General features: G+C 41.0%; 1 protein-coding gene across 1 annotated transcript in view; it reads right to left on the bottom strand.

Annotated features, from left to right (window-relative positions):
* ATP2B2 (ATPase plasma membrane Ca2+ transporting 2) overlaps positions 1–24,255 on the bottom strand; it is a 438,931-nt gene that overhangs the window by 102,019 nt on the left and 312,657 nt on the right. The window contains 2 exon segments of the mRNA XM_030569615.1: positions 23,982–24,036; positions 24,038–24,219. Coding sequence (XP_030425475.1) covers positions 23,982–24,036; positions 24,038–24,219 — 237 coding nt within the window.

The following is a 24,255-nucleotide window of genomic DNA, read 5'->3' as shown; positions in this document are numbered from 1 at the left end:
TGATTGATTGAGTTAACTCTGATGTCACAATGGCTTTATTTAAAAGTTAAAAGAGCTGTTTGACATGTTGCTGCTTGAAGTCAATTCATGTTACCTAAATGGAAAGATTCAGGATGACATTACTCCATTATTAAGAACACTTGAGAAAGGAAAAGGCTGATAGATGTTAAAATTCTGAAAGGAACCCATTTTTAACTTTTTTCTTTAACTCAACATTAACATTTTGCCTTGTTAATTCTCTGAAAATTTATTCCGTAAGTTTGGGGAAGATATGCTGCATTTTTCATACATAACAAAGATGTTGAACCCCTGATTCAAGTGCAAAATGGAACACAACCTTAACTGTGGAGTTGCAACCAGCACCTCTATAGCAAGAAAGATATTAGACAAACACTTGTTGCTTTGTTTTAGATCTGTTAAACTAAGTTTTTGCTAAGTGTTGGTTGGAGACTGGCTTCACTTGTATAGCAGGCACAGAAAGAAATTCTGAGTGGGATGGTCCAGAGGATGATAATTAGATTTTGCAACAACTTTTGAGGTTTCAAAAAACTGGTTTCATTATGCATTCGAAAGAAAACATAAGCTTTTGAATGTATCCATGAAAATAGAACTGTGTCAAAATGTCTATTTCCAGACTGAAACTTGAGCCCTTTGATTTGAGAAGTGGGGAGGGAGGCATGCATCAGCCTGAGTGCTTACAGCAAATGGCCAGAGACATGGGAGACCCTGATTCAAGTCCCTGCACTGCTTGATTCAGAACAGAGTCTTTTATCCCAGATTATTCTGAATCAGGCACAGTAAGGACATGACTCTGGGCATCCCACAGGCCACTGCCCTTACCACTAGGCTATAAAGTGTGAGTCTCTCACGTGCTCTCTTTTTCTCTTTAAAAAAACCCTTTCAGAAGAAAACAATCAAAATCAATGTATCTCCACAAAACACTTTGGCTCTGAGAAAACAGAAAATGTTTGAACCACCTCTAAACTTGAATCTGAACTTAATAAAAGCCTCTGTCTGATGGATTTGGTCTCTTAGAGGAGCGGTCATGGGATACAGAGCTTTTTATCTCTAGGTAACTAGCTCAAATCCAGCCCCAATCAATAGAAACTGAAATATTCTTTCTGGGCTGGAAATGATCCAGGATATCACCTTTGAAGTAAGGTTTGAATAACAACATTTAGTCAATACTAGGAACTGCAATATGCCATATGTCTATATTTTAGATTTGTTGGGTAGGTGACTATTATTGCTAACCAAGAATCCATTTCTTCTGTTACAATTATTCAGATCAGAAAATCATATATAACCTGTAGTATATTTAGTCTTGTATTTGCTTATATTTTAGTCACTTAAAAACTCAATGAAGTTACTGAAAAATCAGATTATCTGAAAAATCAGATAATTTTGTTAATGTGACAAGAAATTTTTTTCACAAAAAAATTGATACATACTTTTGTCATCTGTCTCTTGAAATTTCACGAAGACCAAAACAGGACACCCCCTCCTTTCTTCAAGTGAGCTTGCTTTCAACCCATCGTCACTTTAACTATCTCCTCAAATCACCTGATTAGGTAATGTTTATGTTGGGAAAGTCCTATTGGGTGGTAACTCTTTTTCAGTCCCACTGTTTGAACTAGCCAGTTCTCTGTGGCATCAGTATTTGAACCTTGACATTCTGGCACACTTGACAAGAGAGAATTCTCCTTCTCAGATGAACAGTGCTCACCACAATGATATGCAGTGGGTGCTTTGTCCAGATGACCAGGAGAAAAGGGTCTGTTACCTCTAAAATGTCTCAAGCTGCGACTGATGGCAGAGGGGAAGTTTAGCCTGGATGGGGGTAAGGAGGAACAGGAAACTGCTGGACCGGGTGTGAGTGTGTGGAAACTGTCCTTCCAGGTGACTGGGAGGGGAGGGGTATTTATATTCCAGGCAGTGTTGGTGAAACCCTCTCTCACTGGGATTGGGCTGGTAACACCCATATTCCCATTCATGGTATTGGAGTAGAACCTCTTTTTTTCATGATCTGCTGTGGGCATTATGCTAGTCACCCTTTATTTTGGGGGGCTGAGAAAGAATTTTCTTTCACCACCAGATTGGCCAAGGTGGGGTGTTTTTTTTCCTCTTTCTGACAGTGGGTCATGGAGTGGGCTTGGAGGTTAGGTTAAAACATAGCATCTTAAGAAATAAAAACATGTGGCAGATTCCCAGTGCAGGTACTCATTACAGAAGGGATGTGGTTATTGGATAAAATTGATTTAAAGAGCAACTGGCTGGGACCGGGTTAGAAAGGGGAGGGCTGGTGGCAGCTTCCCAAATAGGTGGAAATGACCTGCAGTGTACAATTTATTGCCAGGTATTCCCAGGTAGTTTAGGTGAATAAATTTGCAGCCTAATTATAATACATCCAGTGCTTCCTGTCTGTCTTCCAGTGTGGCTGGACAATGAGTGTCCCAATTGATTTTGGTCAAGTTCAAGATAATCCATGAAAATCCTGAAGTAGGACGCCCGTTGTGTCACACATCCACCGCTATTATTGCCCCCAAACCAGGACTTACTGCCTCAACGTAGAGGAGTCTCATATTGGCACTATCACACCCTAAATATGGATTTTGGTGCCTCATTTGGGGGCTTTTAATAAACATTTGGTTTTCCTTAGGCATTTCATAAAAGATTCCTCACTAGTGGGAAACTCTGCCTGCAAAAACAAACTTACTTGAGTACAGAATTGCAGTTCCTAGAGAGCGAAAATGAAAACAAGGAGCTGACTGAAACAGAACAGGTTTGATAAGCATTCACCCCAAAACTACTTAATAAACATGCTTTTCCTTGGGAGTGTATGATGTGCCACCATTAGTGACAACAGCACTTTGTAACGTGTCATTTCTTGCCATATTGTAATGCATTATGCTATGTTTATTGACACTTCTACATTTCAAGATGGCACAGAACATTTTAAAATTAAAGTATCAGCTAGAGGCCTACACTGTTATTAAGTGCTGTTATTGAGTGCTGTGCCTTCACTTAGCTGGCTCCTTGATGTCTGCAATATTACATTGGTTTTATCTAGTCTAAGTTTTGGGTCTAACTTGAAATTCTAGGTTATGCCGGAATACCACATATTAGCCTAATACATCATGCTTTATTTTAATTAGTGTTAATCTCCTCAGTGCCTTCTTTCCAGTGTGTCCCCAAAGTGTGAGAGGGGGAGAGAGAACTTGATGAATCTTATAGATATATGTCACCCATCTCAACTAGTCTAATGAAATGAACAAGAACACCGCTACTAGTAAAATGTGCCCTAGGGAATTATGACAATGGTCTTTTGTACAAGCACTGCAGTCATCACTTAAAAGGGGTTTCTTATTTACAAACCTATGCCCTTTACACGTCCACATCAAAACTTCAAGGCCTAACGAATCAAGGAAAGAGCAAAAAATAAATAAATAAAGGTGGTTGGCTTGCCCATTACACTGAGTTTCTGTCTTTGCAAATCTAGTCAGTGTTTAAGAATTTCTATATTTGGTTTGGAAGTATATCTGAAATAGGAATATTAAGTTATTGGAAAGATTTTACTCAAGTAAAGTCAAACAATGCTTACCGCCTTTCTGGTTGCAGCTCAATTACAGACAACCCGTACAGTTTATGGAAATAAATTTAGTAAATGCAAAGCAAAATCTAGCCACATGGAACATCAAAGTAAATTTTATCACTTGAGGTAAGTTACTGATTGTAGCTGAAAATCATTCAGTCTGAATCATAAATCTTCTCTCACTATTACTGATGAGCAGAATAAGGAAAGGGTTTATGAAAAGGCAAGCACTTCTAAACAGTTATAGAAGTATTCACAATAGGTATTTCAATACGTATTGTGCACAATTTATTCTACAAAAAGAACTTGTTTTAAAACCACACGATACCACCTAGAATGTGGTAAGTTTAAATTGTTTTCTTGCTTTTTGTTTGGTTATTTTTGATGTGGATATTTTAAATTTCATTTGAATCAAACTCAGGGACTCAAACATTGAACACGTTAAACTAAACAGATGCTTATATTAATGTTTACTTTTTTTTTTTGGTATGATTACCAGAGCATGAGAGACTTGCTACACAGACGCTATGAACTCACTTCCTGAAATCCATCTGGGTGGCCTCATTCTCACTTCAAGATATTGAGAGCCATAATGCCCTTGTTTGGGATGACTGGGGACTGTAGTGGCACCATGCCTCTGCCAGCCTATCACAGCATCACTATGTTACACTGTTTGAGTGTTCACTCAGAACAAAAAAGGCATAGGATTGGCTGCAAGTCTGGGCAACATGCCACTTTCATAAGGAAGATTCTACAAGAAACCTCTTGCCTCCCGCCTTTTCCAAAGATGTCTGCTTCCCACAGCTTAACAGAGCATCCCTACCAACATACTACTGAACTATGCCATGCAATCCTCCTGCAGGCAGTGAAGAAAGATGTGCAGTGCCACCAACATGTAACATGTAATGTGCCCATCAGAAATGGTGCACCACAGCATCAGAAAGATAGCATAAGAAATGCACAAAAGCACCAGGACACTTTAAAATAATTACTAATGGGTTTAGAAGCCTGAACAACAGGCTGCACAGCAAGACCTGTACATTAGCCATCACTGGTTCACACTTCCAAGCAGCTGAGATGATTCAACTCACTCCACAAATATTCTGAGTGACCAACTATTATCACAGTCTGTGTGCATATTATAGGCTGGGCAAGTAGCACAACCTATTATTAAGGTTGCCTGACTCCCTATCATAGGATTATTTTTTCAGTGGCTTGTAACTTTGGTAAACTTTAATCATTTAGGCTGTAATTTTCCACACTGGGTGCCTCCTCTGCACGAATTCTTCTAGAAAATTTCAGACAAAACAGCCATTTCTAAGAACAAGGTTAGCGAAAAATATATTATTTTGCCCATTTCTGACAACCTTTTGTTTGAAAAGTTATAATGCCCCTATGCTTTGAAGATGGAACTTGAAATTTAGTGGTGGGGTGGCCCTTGGGTCAGGAATGTGTCTTTTGCTGTGCCGGTGAAAATTAGGGTGACTGTATTTCCCTATGCTGAATACAGGACACTTGGTAATATTACTTGTATTCAAGTGAGTTCAATGGCAATCAAGCATACAAATGTTCAAATTAACATCAATTTGACTGAGCCTGTTACAAAGAAATACTGCGTAGTCGGATTCTTTTCATTTACCTTATCTTTAAGGGTTCACACAGAGAGGGGTAACACACACACCTCTACCCCCACACACAGGATGGGGTGACTCACACACACACTCCCGTTCACCTGTCTCACACAGCAGGGATGATTGACTGACCTGACTCTCCCTGCCTGGCATTCTCCGCCCTCCATGCCTGGCTGGACCCCCCAGATGGACCCGCCCCTCCTGGTACCTGGTCTTCCTGAGGCAACACGTGGGGGGCATGCAAGGTCACATGTCCCCACTCCCCAGATTTCTGCCAGGATTCACACCAGAACATGGCCAGCAGCAGCCTTTCTGCACTGTGCGGGAGGGAAGGGACAGGAGCTGCTTCCAGAAGCGGGGGTGGGGAGAGACGTGGCCTGCATCTTTGCAGAGCTCAGCTCTTTGCCTTCCCCCCAGCTCCTCCACTGCTCCCAAAGTGGCTGGAAGCAGCTTGTCCCTTCCTGCCTGCACTATGTCGAAAGGCAGCTAACACCTTCAGGCCTCTGCTGGCCACTGACATAACCCAGTCGCCTCCTGTCCTGTGACTACAGCATAGGCAGGAAGCGGTTAAGCCCTAAGGATGCATTGTGCACCAGGGCCCAGGGAACCTGACTGCAGGGGCTTCAGCTAACTGGGCCAGAGAGGTGGCTCAGCAGGGGAGGGTGTCTAGAGGATGGAGCAGTCCTGTGCTCCCTGGGGGCAGGACCCAGGGCGGACGGGGGCGGGGGGACGGAGAAGGTGCAAAGCCCCTACTAAGGGGCCTGCTGTGGAGCCTGCAGGTTTGGGGCCTGAATGGGCTGGAAATTACTTCTCCCACCCCCACCCCCACCACTGCAGAGCTTAGATGAGGGGCGGAGAGGTTTCCCCATGTCAGCTCTGTGCAGGGCTTTGACACATGCAAGGCTTGGCTCCTCCTGGCCAGCACTCCGGGGGGGGGTCTTTGGCTTTCTGGGGCACCAGGCCAGCTAGAGGCACTAGGGGAAGGAAGGAGCCTGCTGGCCAGGCTGTTGGTAAACTCAGCACTCCGACCAGGGATGCACCCCGCTGGTGGGGATATGGAGGAATAGCGGGGTTGTGCGGGGGTGGAGGCAAAGGGGCAAAGTAGGGAGAGGACAGAGAGAGGGGAAGCATGCAAAGGCCAGTGGGTGGGCAGCAGAGGTGACACGTAACCAGCTGCCACCTGGTGCCTGCCACACTCACCAGCCACTGCAGCTTGCAGGCAGTGCCAGCCGGAAACAGCATGGGGAGTGGGGCCCTGCTAGTCAAAAGCCGGCAAGCAGCAGGGATTGTGCTAACAGACCAGCAGGGGGAGCAGCCGGCCCTGTAACCAGCCTTACACACCTACTGTTGGCCGCTGGACACCCCCTACTCAGGGCTGGTGGGCAGGCAGCTGGTGAGCAGGGATCCGGCCAGCAGCAGGACCCGACAGTATTGATGGGGGAGACAGTAAATATGGGACAATTTGCCCTTTGTTAAGAAAAAGTTGTGACGCCTGCAGGAGGGCTTAAATACAGGACATCTGGTCACCCTAGTGAAAATCCACCCAAATTTGACTAAGTTATATGCCTTTGGGGAAAAAATCAGTTTGCAAATGTTCAGTAGAAGCTTTTTAAAAATTCAGCAGCTATATTCCCTGAATATTCCATCTACATTGGGCATGCTTCTGCCCTGAAACTGCAGCTCTGGGCTGCTGCTGCATGCCAGGTTTGAGCACCTGAACTGAGAATAGGGAGACTGTCTCTCCTGTGCTTTCAGGGACTACCCTGCTGGATCCAGGCAGTATGGAGGAGAAAACTGACCAATTCAGATACAGAGGGAAAATAACTGAACCTGTGGGGCTTGGAGTAGATTGGGACAAGGACTCAGGGGATGGGGGAGACGGAGTCTGAAGGGGAAGAAGAGGAAAACAGGAACTATTAGTTGGAGTGAGGGGAGATTTGCTGGGAGCAAGGAGAAAGACTGGGATAGGGGACTGGGTCTGGTTGGGGAAGATGACTGGAATTTGGAGCCAGCAAATTAAATGAAGTAGGAGACTGGGAGCCAGTAGGTTGGAGGGAAACTGAGGACTGTGAACTGGCTGGGCAGGAAAAGTAGGCAAGGGGAGATAGATGAGATGAGGCAGGGTATGGGGGTGGATCTGGGACTAGCTGGGCAATGGGAGCCACGGAGGTGGTGGTGATAGACACTGGTAAATTGTGCCTTGAGTCCTGTGTAAGAGGACATTGGTTTCTACACCACTGTCACACCTGTCAAGCTATCAGGCTGGAGGCACTAAGAAGCCATAGGGGCCTGGAGCCTCAAACATCTCCCTTCAGAGATGAGGAATGAGGCATGGCAAAGAGTATATCAGGTTACTGAGTGGGACTCCCTGTAACACAGAACACATTGAATACGAGTTATCAGCATCTGGTATGATAGCCATGCAAGAGGCAGCTCTCTTGAAGCCATTACAGTGCTCAGGACCTGACATAATCCCAAGTATGGGGACAAGGGATGAGCTATTTACACTAGATTATCCCATACTACTCAATTTACTAATTACAATAAGGTCTTAAGCTTGGCTATGAGAAGATCTAGTCCAGAAGGCACGAAGATGAGTTCTGTTCACTCTATGACAAGGGAAATGAGGCAGTTGAGGGGAGGGGTGTACTCACTTATAAAGAGCAGGGTGATGATGTCATGCTTGCACACCAGTGGTACCAAAACCCATACATTAGAAAGTAAGAAATATCCCATGGAAAGGAAATTCTGCACCCAAAAAAACAATGGTTTGGGAAATATCAAAACATTTCCATTAAGAAAAAAAAAAAAGAAGTCTTGTGTTGTTCAAAAACAGCACTCTGGTTTGCAGTCAGTTAAGTGTTCAGCCTGTAAGTCTTTGCACTGTGAACAGCAGTGTGCACAAAACTGTTTCATTCCAGCACAAGTGTGAGTGGAAGAAATACCCAATATCCAAGTAAGGCTGAGCACCAGGTATAGTCCTCTATACTGAGTTGTAGTAGGTCTCAAAACTTTCTTTTATCTCCCACGTACAAGGTGAAGACAGGTACATCATCGGCAGAAAGGGGTGAATTCATAAGCACACAACTATATGCTTCTCAGACATAATTCAGATATAGACAGGTGTGGCTATGCAGCAGCACTCTCCAAGTAGAACCAGATTTGCCTACATTTCCTTACCTTATAAGCAAAGCACATTGCAACTCTAACAGTTGCAGCCCTCTGAGAGAGTAGGGGGGAAGCAATTCTTTCAAATAAAAAATATCTAACATCTCTTTCATTTGGAAGGGTACCAAAATGTTGTGGGTGCAACAATGTTTCCCCACCCTAGTATGGATGCACATCATACTTAAAAATAGCCATGGAACAAGGTAGCATCTGGAGATGGCATGGTGGGGAGGAGATAATTAGGGAAGGGAAGCCAGGAAAGAAGAAATGGGTGGCTAGGACCTTGTTTAAAAGCAAAAGTAAAACCCTCAATAAAGTCAGAGTCCCTAGAGTGTACATGCTAAATATGTATCTGTGGAGGAATGAATTAAGGAAAGTTTCCACAGGCTATTACAATGTAAGCAATAAGGCAATTTAAGAAGATTCAGTACTGCCACCCTTTCACAGAAAGATGGAATTTGGGGGCTTAGCTAGACTTCTCTCACGTACCTTATTTAAGGTACGAAAATTAGTTTTGTCTGCTAGTTTATTCATCATTAGTCAGGAAAATAACACACAGAGTGGTGCGTAAACAACAGAAAACAAAGTTCCTAAAACAACGTGCACAACATTTATATTTAACAGAATTAATGTCCAAATTCATCATGCAGTATTCTGGAGTGGATCTGCAGCAGTGTTCTGTCTTTTAATAAGGTTTTTTTTTTTAACCCTGTTTGATTGTAAAGTCACTGTAGTTCTTTGTGTAAAACTGGTATTAAAGTCTCACATCTGAAATGATCATCTCTCTGAACCACACAGGGGACAACGAGAAAGTCCATACTAAAAATAGATATGTCTGAACTCAGCAGTTTACACCCACTCATGGAAAAATAAAAAAACCCTTCCCATCGAGATAATCTGTTTAATGGTAATTTTCTCATATGCTGTACAGAGTCTAAGCTACCCTGCCAATCAACTACATCAACCAAAACAGTGTGCCAGTTTTGGCAAAGTTGAGTATACTATCAAAATACCACAGCAAGTCTTTGGGTACCAGAAAGGATTAATAATATCATGTAATAAATTATATATCATACCAATATTTCTGTATATAAAAAAATATACAACAAATCTTCAAAAAAGCATCATACATAACACATGTTCCAAAACAAAAGCTTAGTTAGATATAGTTAAGGTTGCCAAGTGTAAGCCAAGGGAAGACATACCATTGAACAAATCCATAAATAATAGACATTAAAAGCTATGGAGTTTTCAAGCTAAAGTTTCCTAAACAGTTCTGATTCATTCTTCATATCCCATTCACACACGTTGTCTAAAGTGATAATATAAAAGCTAAACCATGCTAAGATAATGTTATGGAAATCACAAATCAGTTAAAGAAAGGAAATCCAAAATTCAGACTTACCCTGTAATTCATTCCCTTTGCACCTAGTATTTCAAGAACGTATTGAACATATCTGCTGAAAAGGAAATCCTAAAGTACAACTGGTAGGCCTGGTCTACACTACGTGTTTAAACCAATTTTAGCAGTGTTAAACCGATTTAACACTGCAGCCGTCCACACAACAAGGCCCTTTATATCGATATAAAGGGCTCTTTAAACCAGTTTCTGTACTCCTCTCTGACGAGAGGAGTAGCGCTGAAATCGGTATTACCATATCAAATTAGGTTTAGTGTGGCCACAAATCGACGGTATTGGCCTCCGGGTGGTATCCCACAGTGCACCATTGTGACCACTTTGGACAGCAATCTGAACTCGGATGCAGTGGCCAGGTAGACAGGAAAAGCCTCGCGAACTTTTGAATTTCATTTCCTGTTTGCCTAGCGTGGAGCTCTGATCAGCACGGGTGGCGATGCAGTCCCAAATCCAAAAAGAGCTCCAGCGTGGACCGTATGGGAGATACTGGATCTGACCGCGTATGGGGAGACAAATCTGTTCTATCAGAGCTCTGTTACAGAAGACAAAATGCCAAAACATTTGAAAAAAATCTCCAGGCTATGATAGAGTCCACAGCACAGTGCTGCGTGACAAGCGTAATGGAAAGCCAAAGAATCAAATGGATGCTCATGGAGGGAGGGAGGGGGCACTGAGGACTCCAGCTATCCCACAGTCCCTGCAGCTTCCGAAAAGTATTTGCATTCTTGGCTGAGCTCCCAATGCCTGTAGGGTCAAACACATTGCCCAGGGTGGTTCAGGGTATAGCTCGTCGATTTACTCCCCCTCCCTCCTGTGAAAGAAAAGGGGAAAAAATCGTTTGTTCACTTTTTTTCAATGTCACCATATGTCTACTGCATGCTGCTCGTAGACATGGTGCTGGGGCAATGAATAGCAGTATCCTCTCTCCTTCCTTCCCCGGTGGCAGATGGTACAGTGCAGTAAGACTGGTAACCGTCCTTGTCATCAGCCTGTGAGTGCTCCTGGCTGGCCTCAGGTGAGGTCGGCCAGGGGCGCCTGGGTAAAAATAGGAATTACTCCCAGTCATTCCCAGTAGATGGTACAGAGTTCCATCAGCCCGCTCCCTTTCCTGTGTAAAGAAAAGATTCTGTACTGCCTGGACTATCATAGCAGCGGGATGCTGGGCTCCTCTCCCCCCCCCACCGTTTAATGTCCTGCCTGGACTATCATAGCAGCTGGAGGCTGCCTCCCCCTCATTTTATCTCACTAACAACTCAGTGTTTCTTATTTCTGCATTCTTTATTACTTCATCACACAAATGGGGGGACACTGCAATGGTAGCCCAGGAGGGTTGGGGGAGCAGGGAAGCAACGTGTGGGGTTGTTGCAGGGGCACCTCCTAGAATGGCATGTAGCTCATTATTTCTGTGCGATCTGACACAGAGCGCCTGTGCTCTCTGGTTCTCTGGTACACTGGTTCTCTAGTACACTTGCCCCACATTCTAGGCACGACTAACTCTATTTTTAGATACCAAAAAGGAGAGAATGACTCGGGGAGTCATTCCCATTTTTGTCTTTGCGCCCCCGGCCGACCTCAGCCAAAGGCACCCATGACAGCAGCAGATGGTACAGAATGACTGATAACCATCTCTGCTATCTTGCAAAGGCAAATGAATGCTGCTGTACAGCGCTGCAGTACCATGTCTGTTAGCAGCATCCAGCAGATATATGGTGACAGTAAAAAAAAGCTGAACGGACTCCATGGTTGCCGTGCTACGGCGTCTGCCAGGGCAATCCAGGGGAAAAGGGCGTGAAATGATTGTCTGCCGTTGCTTTCATGGAGCAAGGAATGAGTGACGACATTTACCCAGAATCACCCACGACACTGTTTTTGCACCATCATGCATTGGGGTCTCAACCCAGAATTCCAATGGGCGGGGGAGACTGCGGGAACTATGGGATAGCTACCCACCGTGCAACGCTCCAGAAATCGACGCTAGCCTTGGACCATGGATGCACACCACTGAATTAATGTGCTTAGTGTGGCTGCGTGCACTCGACTTTATACAATCTGTTTTACAAAACCGGTTTATGTAAAATCGGAATAATCCCATAGTGTAGACACACCCGTAGAATAGTTTACCGGATCACATATAGTAGCTGAAGGATTCTGCTTTCCCTAACTGACCTAAACTCCATGTAAAGCCTTCTTTCAGAGAACAGGCAGTTCTTAAATCTCAGAAAAGTGGCAGTCAAGACAACCTGATATGGCACGTTTCAGGCTCGTCTTTAAATATGCTCTCAATTCTCCTTGGTTCTTTAATTGTAATGTTTTTGTGCATAGGAAACAGAAGATGCATTCAAACTTGTATACATTATTGATTGATTGATTGATTGAAGTTCCCACATTTGCAGATAAGTCTAAGTTATGAATTATGCATTAATAGTAATCACTGTATGTCAAGGTTTGGAGTAGAGTGCAATACAAAATTAAGCATTATTCAAATTGTAGCGATCTCATCCCCTTGCATATGAAGGCCTTGCAGGATCACAGGGCTCAGATGAATCTTCAAAAGCAGTGAATATAAGATATTCCATAAACTACAATCAGCTGCAAATTTGTAAACTGGGACTGCTAAGCATGAAACGAAGAAATAAAGCCATCAGGAAGGAAAGAGTTCTTACTAGTCCAGACTAGTCCAAAGAAAAATATTAAAAATGCATTCTGGTAGCCTTAAAGACAGAGTCATTGTCTGGACTGGCAGGGCAGATGGAAAAGGGACTCTTTTAAGAGTCCCACTTCTTCCCCCTTCCCCAAGACCCAGATTCCTCCTGAGTTTGAGGGGGATGTGGCATTGACTAAGTGGACTGATTGTCCAAAGGGCCTCAAGCTGCACCCTGTTGACTTCCATTTGCCCAAGAGGAGGGCACACAAGTCCTTTCTGTGTAGCGAGGTGCCACTGAACACCCAGATCAACAGCTCTCACTTGTAGGACTGGGGTTTGGGACATCTGCTGAGAGCATTGTGCCAGTTGCCTTTTTGGGGTCTGGGGAGCAATTTTTCCCTCATTACAAGATGGGCCAGGACAAGGGTGGAGGAGGATTTGCCTTCCTGACAGCAGCTCAAAGACCTGGTGGGTATGTCCACAGGCAAGGTTCAAGTTGTTGCAATTTAGCAGGTGTCCAATGTAACAAACCAGGGTAACTGCACCATTATTTTCCCTCTCAGGCTTCTAGCTGTTATCTCTCTCGAGAAGAAACCCATATCTCACTCCCTTCTTACCAGGATACATCCAGGCTGCATAATTCTCTGCCTTTCCCAACAAAGACAACTGCCTAAACAGACCTGCTTGCTTTCTCATCAGAATGATTGCAACAGACATAAGTTACCACGTAGCTCTTTCTACTCAAGCCTACTTTATTCTTCAGGTACATGCATTGCAGAGAAAACACAAAAACAATAAAAGAACCTACACACGTCTACCGGACATCACTCCACTCCAGAGGTTTCTTTGTAGTTACAAGTTGAGCAGAATTTCCGCTCAGCACAAGCTTACAGTTTTATGATGCCTCAATAGGACAAGTCCTTCTAATACTCCACTAAAGATTTGGGTCATCTGTAGATTAGGAGTCTGTCCATTTGCTGGATTTGGAGGAAGGCCCCGAGTCAGTTTAAAACCCAGGCTTTTATCCAAAATCTTTTCTGTGTCTGTTGGTCTCTGGAGAACCCAATTTGAACTAGTATATGCATATCTCCCTCGGAGGTGTTAAGGCTGATAACAGGAAGTTGATTAACATCCCCCCTCCCACTACAGAAGGTACATACAATGCCTCAACAACACATACACAACTGCACTTTTAGTACTATGTCCCCCAAAAGCACTAACCCTAATTCTGTAAGATTTAACTTAGTTCAATAAAGTTTATCTTAATTCTGTAAAGATTGTTCAGGATATTGGCAGTCTGGTACAGCCAGTACAGGTTATCATTCAGTGAAGTCTAGTTTCCTGATAAACTGGGTTTGGAAGAGGATTTAGAGGAAGGCATCCCCTAAAGAAGCTGGGGGTTGAGGCTTCTAATGTCTGACAGAGCAAGGAGACAGCCCTCTTTCCTCAGCTCCTTAAGTCTCATACAAGTGGACGCATGTAGGGTTCCAGCCTCAGGCTGGGACCAGGTGTGGAGGGCGGAAGGCAGATCAGGAAGGGAAAGATGATTTGCACTGTACAATTTATTGCTGGATAGTTCCTAGTTAAACCACATTGCTTGTGTCTTTTCTTTTTTCCTGTATGTCAGGGACAAACATTAGTTATCTATAATAATCACCTTGCAAGAATGCAATTGGAGAGAACGTACACATGAAAATAAGCACTTCTGTGCAGAGATAAGACTGGCACAAATACACGCACACACAAATGCTGCTATTTCAGCATCAATTAAAAATAGATGGAAACAGAGTAGAGCTCTGCTTAAACAACAAAGCGTGAAAGCTTTTCTCCTTCACCAACAGATTGGTTCAAAAGAAGATATTATTTCACCCACCTTGTATCAACAAATAGAGAATAATTAAGAGAGCTGTAAATTCATTTTGAAAGGAAATGATGTAGGCAGACAGATTTTTTTAAAAAAATCACATAAAAGTAGTAAGAAAAATATCCACCGGACTATAGCAAATAAAAGCTCATTTATTCTATTAAGTTTAACTCAAGCAAAAATAAAAACAAACAATATTTCAGTGCGTGTGTGTCACCCCCTGGAATCCACCATGGCTGAAATAGCAGTTATAGTAATTGAAAAGCTTTCACATGCTTCACAGCCATGGACCCTCACTGGTAGCACCTGGTGGTGGTTTAAGAATGATTGGAGTCTGGAACTACTGAACCGTGTCATGTAAAGGCAGAACGGTTGGATACTGCATAGAAGATTTCACAGCCATTATTGTTGCTAAAGCTGTTGGAATTCAGTGAGTAACTGAGAACTTCATTTTACAACAGTGTCAGTCAAGCACCTTTTCCAAGCACAAATAAAATGAATTGAAACAACACAGGAGTCATGTTTACTCATTGATGCAAACGACTTTATCACATCTTTTTTAACCGTTTCTTTCAATTAGTTTCTCAGTTTGGTTTAATGAGAATTAGTAGCTATATTTATTTCCCTTATTATATAAACTGTAATGGTAAACCATGCAATGAAGTTTCCGATGTTCTGCTAATTATCACTTCTGAAGCAAAGGCAACGACTAAATGACCCATTCTTAATATTATACTTATTATGTATAAAGCACCATATGCCATAATAGGTCATTTTTTCCAGCCTAAATTATTCTGTGAAAAGACTGACTTCATTTTACAAAAAAGCTTTTATGAAAAGCTATTTTACTTCAGTGTTTTGTAGGGAGTGCATTGCTTACAATGAACATATAGAAAATACCTACCAAGTACTGCATAGCATACTCCATCTACATGTACTTTACACTGAGTAATCTGTACAACACTTCTATGAAAAGAAAGTATTTTTTTTTCATTTTTTTTTTACAGATGGAAAGTTGAGGCTGAGAGGTTAAGTGACCTGCCGATAAAGCAAGAACATGCATGAGACAAACAGGATTAGAACTCAGAATTTTCCTTTAGAGTCTTATGTCAGACTACACTTTTCCATCATCCCTCCTATATAAATACTATACTATAACAGAAGAGAAACTTGAACAAGCTACACCTCTACCTTGATATAACGCTATCCCTTGGGAGCCAAAAAATCTTACTGCGTTATAGGTGAACCATGTTATATCGAACTTGCTTTGACCCACCAGAGTGCGCAGCCCTGCTTCCCTGGAGCACTGCTTTACCGTGTTATATCCAAATGTGTATTATAGCGGGTGGTGTCATACTGAGGTAGCGGTGTATTCTCTTTTATAAAGAGAATTTAAAACATTCTGAAGCAACTTGAACCAAGTATTTACTATGTTTTTCCAAAGGAATTTGCATATTTTATTTTTGTCCATTATTTTATTTTCTGTATTACATTGCACTCCAATAATACATTCTACAGATGTTGGAAATAAAGCAAATGATATTTCAATTCAAATTAAGTTATGGTTTTAATGGCTAGTAGGTTTAGAAACAACAATCCATCATTTTAGCACTTTTGGAATAAGTGTAGTCGTGCATCTGGGTTATCAGTGGTTCTATACAAATTTAATCGGTCTCACTGCTTTTTAAAATATAATTTTATTTTAAAATAAGATTTTAAAGGAACAGATTCATTTGTCCCTATTTAATTAGTCAGCAAGCTCTGCATGTAATTCAAGATAGGGAAGAATTTAAGAAAACACAAGAAAGAAATGAATGGTCAAACTGGGTCAGACCAAAGGTCCCTCTAGTCCAGTATCCTGTCTTCCAACAGTGGCCAGTGCCAGGTGCTTCAGAGGGAATGAATAAAAGAGGTAATATAAGAACATAAGAAAACAAAGCTTCACATTACAGAGCATTTGTAAAATACAATCTATTCCTAAAATAGAAATCAAAGAGCAGAGCTGGGGAGATAAGGTTTCATGGTATAAGCAGTAGATCCAAACTACCTACACACACACCCTGGAGCCATAAGCCCAAATCCTAAAAAGTGTAACTTCATACTCCTGCTGCAACCAGAGAACAATACAATTTATCCTTTAAGAGGAGGCTCTAAAAAGTAAAGCCTTCCCTGCTATGTGTGGATAAAGATCTTATGACACTTTTCTTCAGAGCTGCTGCCATATTGACCATTCCCCACATTGAAGTTTCCTCCCTAAAGAGAACCCGCTTACATACAGGGAAGTCAGTTGGCTGACAACTTAATCATCTGCCTCCCAGGTGACTTCTTGGTCTCACAGACCTCCCTCAAAGTCAACCAATGAGATTGCTAGCAATTTTTTCAGCTTATTTTTTAAGTAGGAACCTATGGAAAGAATAAAATAGAATTTAGGCCATGTCATTTACTTGGATGTCAGTTTGGGTTAATATAAGTGAAAGTTTTCCTCAACCTTTCTTCATTCTTTACCATGTCTGTCCCGCTTTTTTATTCATTTATCTATCCCCTCTCAGAACATTGTTAGCAGTGATGGGTGAACTTGTCTTGAAAAAATAAGATGTGGCTGAGCCTTCATGTATATTTGATAAAGAAGGCACCTTCAGCTACATATTAACTTTGGAAGAAATGGCTTGATGTGTGTATGTGTTTGTTTTTTTAAAAGACAAAAATTGAGCAAAAAAAACAACTTCCAATTTCAGGCAATGAAATAACTAGAAATTTCTTTGCAAGAATAAAAAGATATTTTCTTCTGGCTTCTCCTTGATAAAGCACAGTACTCCATTCAGATATATAGGCTGGATTCTTTTTAACACGATTACCCCTGGCAGGCAGTTACAATAAATATAGGATCTTTCTAAGTAATGTGCTGTTGTTTCAGTAAATATTAACTCCAGTTGTTTCTGTTGATAGACCTGGTATAAGCTGATCTATGGTTTGAGCTTTGTATGATAAATGGTCTGACCTGTTAATCACCCTGACCCATTTTACTTGGTGGGAAGAACAATCTTTCTTAAACTCTTAACCCTTCCTGCTCTTATTCAATTTCTAATATAACCCCACTTCATTTTTTAATTAAGGGGAAGGCAGATTCTGTCAGTTACCACAGTTGCATAAACTACAGCCGGATAACGATGGCATTTCCATTGTACACCCACTTTCCACCCACTGAAAACTTTTAAACTAAATGTGAGGAAGTATTTTAAAAACTATTTGTGCAAAGCTTCATGATTGTCAGTTTGAAACTTTTCAATTAACTGACCAATATAAATGAAATGTTCACCTTTTCTAAAAAAATAGTATATTCCTACATATAACTTCATATCTGTTTTAAAGCTTCTATCAAGGTATGCATGTATAAGCAGGATCTGAATTAGCTCTCCTCTGACATCTAGTGGTGAGCTGTGGAAAAAGACTTCAGAAGCTGATCTCGTTTGCATGCATACCCACCCTGCCTAGGTGCTCAGCATGATGGTATTGCTTGCCCAAATGATTACTTGTGGCTAGTGTTGGATCCCCAGTCTCCTTGTTATTGGGGCAGGAGTAATAAAGGGTTTTTATCCTTGCTGTATGAACCAAGGGCAGAAGAACTGTACCTGGCATACCCCAATGGAGAGACTCACCCTCAACTGAACGGCACTGCTAGGCAAGGCACATGGGTTCCAAAGCCCAATGATGTGAAAGAGAGTTGGGACAGGTACTTGTGTCTGGTGGTGTGGGCCCTCTTTAAGGATCCTAGACCCCATTTGACTCTTCCTCTCTGTATGGTATAATAAAAGAGCTAATTTAGATTCAATTGAGAGTCTTGTTACACGCTGCAGAGCTAAAACCATTGATACCTAGGTCTACATATTAGACCTACTTTGGTACAGTGTGCACCAGCAGTGAGACTCTCCCATTAACAGCTGGAATCATTGAGAGGTGGGGGCGGGGAGGGGCTGAAGACACCTTGGCAGGTGGCTAGCTGGACAGCTGCTGGAGAGATGCAGCCAGCAGGAGGACTGGTGGAGAGGTGCAGCAAGAACATTCACAGGCCTAGGTACCTGCAGTAGCCATTGTATGCAGAGCAGGAAAGACTGTGGGACAAGATATACAGGGGGTAGTAAACACTGAGTAATTAATGGGAAGCTTTCCTTGCTGGTTTAATCATGCATCCAAGTGTACTGTTCACAAGCAATAGATATGTGTTTTATTGTTCTCATGACATGTGAGGTTTCTAGTTAACAAAGGATGGAAGTGGTTTGGATTTGGTAATCTTTCGGACAGGAACATCATGTTAGCAAGTTTATATTCCTTCCTAAAAGCTTGAACCTCCAGTACAAGGTGAACATTCAACAGCAAACCTCCTAGGTTGTCACCTGCACAGTGATTAAAACTAACAATGTAACTTGTACAGAAAATATAGAAGTGCATCTTGGACTGATGAAATTATGTGAATGACAGTAAGTTGCTACTGAGAAGCCACTGGTTAGGTCCTTTACATGGAATGGCTATGCTAATCTCAATGTAGCTGCTCTCATCTGATTTTTAAAAAGTTTTTTAGTACTTGAATGACCTTCAAAGTAAAAACAGTATGTAAAAGCAGCATGTTTTGTGTACTTATGTCTCACATAAATTTACTTCTGACAGAAGAACCACCATATTCCCCTACAGATAGCTATTTTTCTATGCAAATATTTTCCTCACAAATAAAAAGATCACTTCAGTTGGATTCCAATTTTATGTTCTCAACATCCACATGCAATTTTTATTTATTCCTGTAATGTAGCTAATTAATTGCTAAAGGCTTTTCTATTATTTACACCTTTCCCAAGTAATCACTTTCTGAGATGCAATTCCTTATGCTAGTTCTCAGCCCAGAGGCAATACGTGCGCACGTGTGCGTGTGTAAAAAGCATGAAGAGTGTCCATTCAGGTATTCTGAACTAGACCTTTCACTAAATGTAGGTGCACTTTCTGATGGAACAACATTCCCTTTTCTATTCCAGTATTTATTTTTTACAAGCAAACCCTAGGCTGAAATCTCTAGAATTCCTTTCAATATCTAGAAAATTAAAATTCAGTTTCTCAGGGCAATTTTTAAGTCTCTCCACATATACATATGTATTTTAATAAGCTCTTTCATTCGAACAATCAAAAAAATCTAAGTTATACCTTCATCTCTCACCCAGATGATCTTATCTTTCATATAAGCCCTTTGGGGGAAGACCTATCTTCATATTATCTCGTACAATGCAAAGCATGCCGTTGGAGCGTAACAAAAAATAAACTACAGCAACAACAATGGACAATGTTACACTATTAGATAGATAGATATAATGAAAAGGAACTATGTTTTTAATCTGTACTGCCGCTCCATTCTGTATTGGTTCTATGTTTCAATTGTACCTTTTTCTGTAACTCACTAGAGATTCCTACCTATACAAATACTTACATGGTAAATACTTGAATTATTGAACTAATGAATGAATTTCTTTTTGGTTGAAATCAATCTTGCATGCCAGTACGTGATTTAAGAAAAGTTGTGGCTCCTAGCTAAGACCAATGTTAGATGCGTGGAGACTATTTCCCAGCAACTCCGTGGTATGTCAGAAGTACAACTACTCAAAGTGCAATCAGAATATTCCCAAAACATAGATTTTGCTTTCAGATTAATAGAATTATTAAACTAAATCCCCTCTACAATTTACAAGCAAAAGTGTATGATCTGTAATCTCTCTGGGAAAATATCTCTCAAAGTTGTCTCACATTTATGCTGGAAAAAGACAACGGAGAATAGCTTGAAAACAACAGTAATCTGTTGATCTGTAGTAAACTGAATGTCAATTTAGTTCATCCTATATCTTGTTTCTTAAAAATATTATAAAGGGCTAGTTTTAATGGTATTGTAACTCTAGTGGAATAATTTGTCTCAAATTTCTCAGGGAAAGAAAAATATTTTATCCCAAGCAGTGACACAGTTTTCTTTTTGTATTTTTATCAATGACTCTATTGCCCCTTTAAGCAAAGATGATGTGAGGAGGAACTCATCATTACTCATTCAGCAGTGTGTCTTGACTAATTTTATGGTCCAATATATGATCACTCAATGTAAGTTCACACAAAATGCAATTTGCAGAGTATATAGATCTGCATAACTATAATAGAACAAGCAAACTTCCATCTTTGAGAAATAAAACATATGCCCTTTGGGTATAGCTGATAGTCACACATCTTAGAGCCTATTTAATGAATTGTGGGTAAGTATGCTATTCTGAACTAGCAGTCCTGAAAACCAACTTCTTTATATATTTAAACTAGACCTAATATGATCTAAATAGATGAGTGCACTGGAACAAGACCTCATGTGTTAAATTTTCTTTATTAGAGCTGAGATCTTTGACACACCTTCCCTTAACACGTCATAAATATAATCAAAACGAAGGTAACTGCTTATAATACAATTGTGATTTCCATTGAAGTCTATATTATAATCGTTGAGCTCATAACACAAATATAAGCCAAGTATCAGAGGGGTAGCCGTGTTAGTCTGGATCTGTAAAAGCAAGCAAGAATCCTGTGGCACCTTATAGACTAACAGACATTTTGGAGCATGAGCTTTTCGTGGGTGAATACCCACTTCCTCAGATGCATGTCAGCATCTGAGGAAGTGGGTATTCACACACGAATGCTCATGCTCCAAAATGTCTGTTAGTCTATAAGGTGCCACAGGATTCTTTGCTGCAAATATAAGCCAGATAATCCTGAATAACATTAAACAGATAAATCCAAATATTGGCTCTATATAATCCCGACAGCAGAGAGACACAATTAAGGATTTCCCTAGGATTTCAACCCATTTATCAATTTTACGGAGAAGTAGAATCTGTGTTCTACCCAAAGCTAAAATGAAGTGAAATGATCATGCATTGTGATTTACCTTTCTCAATGTACACACGATCCACTTTAATCAGGCGCTATGAGGTCAAAACTTGGCCAGTAATACAAAATCATATGGAGACTAACATGTGGATTACTGAATTATACTGATAGGAAATTAATTTTACTCAATGAGGACTGTCACTCCAAGAGGAAAAGGGAAACGTTCATTCAGTTTGTCCTAGGATATTAGAATTATCGCTTTGAAGAAACTTTTGCTGTCCTATACGCAAGTACTCTCACCCAAATGTTATTTAGTATTAAGATGCTGGGAAACTGAACTGGCACAGAATTTTGGCAGTAGAGAGCTTCTTCAACACGTTATAATCTCAGTAATTTAAAATGAACAAAAGTGCATCCAAAACTAAAATTCAAACGATATGAGGTTTGACACTGCTTTCACTCTACACGTAAACACCTAATTCAATTGCCAACCTACTCACATTTCCCACAGCACCTTTGCACACCTCTTCTACACTGCCCTCATCATGGGAAGAGCTTCCCAAATGAAATCATCTTCAGTCCTCACTGAAATGGTGCCACAAACCTCTATTGTCTGGCAGTCACTTCTGACTAGTACAGTGGCTCTCAAACTTTTTTGCTGGTGACTTCTTTCGCATAGCAAGCCTCTGAGTGCGACACTCCCCCCCCCCCTTATAAATTAAAAACACTTTTTATTATATTAACACCATTATAAATGCTGGAGGCAAGCGGGATTTGGGGTGGAGGCTGACAGCTTGCGACCCCCTATGTAATAATCTTGTGACCCCCTGAGGGGTCCCAGCCCCCAGTTTGAGAACTCCTGGACTAGTAGGACCTCTCAAACAATTTATTCAAAATGCATCTTTACTTCTTACAGTTACCTTTTGTCCCCATCCCAGTTTGTCTGTATATTATCTGTTGCATCTTGTCATCATCCTGGTTTGACAGGTCTTTAGGTCAGGGACTGTCTTTGTTCCTCTTGTCTGTATAGTGCCTTGCACAATGAGGGCCTGAATCTAGGCACTACCACAGTATACAAATAATGAAAAAGCCAACCACACACACCACAAGCTAATGGGATGCTAAGGCACTGAAATATATTTTAACTCAGCATATCAGCCTCTTTCTGGGTTCTGAAATCTTTAGCATGCAAGCACTAAAACCACCTCTCAAAACAACCAGACAATCTGCTGTCAATCTCCAGTGATTAAATCACAGAACAAAGACAGGACAAGACACTCCCATTCGTAGAGAATAATAATAATCATATGCCATGTACAAGAGAGATAAAACACGTAAGATGGTGAGATCCCTGTAAAGATAAAACAGAGGCCCAAACTGCGAGATGCTCTCAGTATCTCCCTTTATTGTTATCAAGACTCAGCAACTCTTCAGATTTGGCCCACTGTTAGGAAAAGTTGAGTTAGATCTCCTCAGCTTAGACATGTCTGTTTATTTTTAGTTTTAAGAAAGCCACTGCATTAAAATTCCTGCTATGAGCTGTGACACAGCTGGACTTACATTTACACTAAGCCTGTTGAGAACGGAAGGTTTGAATTAGTCAAGTTAATCTAAAAATTACAGCTCAGAGTAGCAGAATGTAATACTCCCACTGCTCAAGACTCTAAAAGAAGTACAGACAGACAGACCTTTGCTGCAGAAAACATGTTCACTATAAACATACTTGGCAACCATTGAGATTTCTGTCAGGCCTTCTCGACAAAACTCCTTTCCTATAAATGGTTATTACGAACTAATGCCTACATATCATCACTCCTAAAAATCATGCCAGGAATTACAAGAGAGCATTTTGTTAAATTCTTAAACAAAAAAAACCCTTGATTTGGATTTAATAGCTCACCAGAAATTGGACTTACACTCTCTCACGTTTCTGCAAATATACTATCTCTGACTGTATTTTGGCTGACAGCTTTTAAAATCATATTAATGTGTACTTTGGCCACTCCAGGCAGTTCAGTACAAGCGTGCAAATAGACAAAAAAAAAGCGTTTAAAAAGCTTCAGTCTACTCTATAAAAAGTTTCAGGATATAGTATTAAGATTGGACTAAAAAAAGCATTTATTTGCCCTTTCAAATGATAAATGAATTGGGGCAGCAGAAATCAGAATTTTGTAGCCTCTTAATTCTCTGATAGTGGAATCTACAGGCCCCTTTAGAAATCTGCTCTTTCCGGAGTGTCCTCCTTTAACACGTGAGTTAATTCCTCCTCCACTGAATTTGGAATGAATATCCATTAATCCTACCAATCTAATTCTTCATATTTCAAGAATTAAGGTCCTAATCCTGCAAAGTCATATGCACATGAGTAATTTAAACCAAAGTAGTTCACTGAAGCCATTGAAAACTATTGTGCAAGCAAAGTTACAAGTGTACAGCCTGGACCCTGAATCACACAGTGATTCAACAATATCATGGGTTTCAACGTATAATGTGGCCCTTGTTTCTGGGACCAGGCATTGCAGCACTCATCCTTCAATAATCAACTGTATTTTTTCTAAGTTATAGAACAAGACTGATAAAGACTATATGGTAACATTTCCATTCTGAAGAAATAAATAAAATGTGTACATTTCTGTCCATTCTACTCTCATTTCAGGGACCTATTAATATATCATGATCACCGACAGGTTATTAAAGTATTAACAATGCTTCAAAACCCATGCAGCTCTTCTGTCACGTTTCACTTGATTGACCGCAATAAGTCTACTTACCAGAATTTTTGTAGTATAAGCACTGTTGATGGCAATTGCATTAACCAACAATCGGGGTTTTGTTTGGTATAGAATCTGGGTCAGGGATCTCTTTGTAGTGGACATCACCAATGTAGGCTTGCACTACTGTCATCCTGTTGGTTGTAAGTGTCCCTGTTTTGTCAGAGCAGATGGCCGTAGCATTACCATAGTCTCACAAGATCTAAGTGGCGGACCGATTGTTATCCTTCATCATTTTCTGATGGAAAGCAAGTAAGAAGTCCTCAAAATTTGC

This window comes from Gopherus evgoodei, chromosome 7, assembly GCF_007399415.2.
Source record: "Gopherus evgoodei ecotype Sinaloan lineage chromosome 7, rGopEvg1_v1.p, whole genome shotgun sequence".
Classification (NCBI taxonomy): Eukaryota; Metazoa; Chordata; order Testudines; family Testudinidae; genus Gopherus; species Gopherus evgoodei.
Note: the sequence above shows the minus strand (reverse complement) of the source record. Positions and strands in the feature narration are given on the sequence as shown.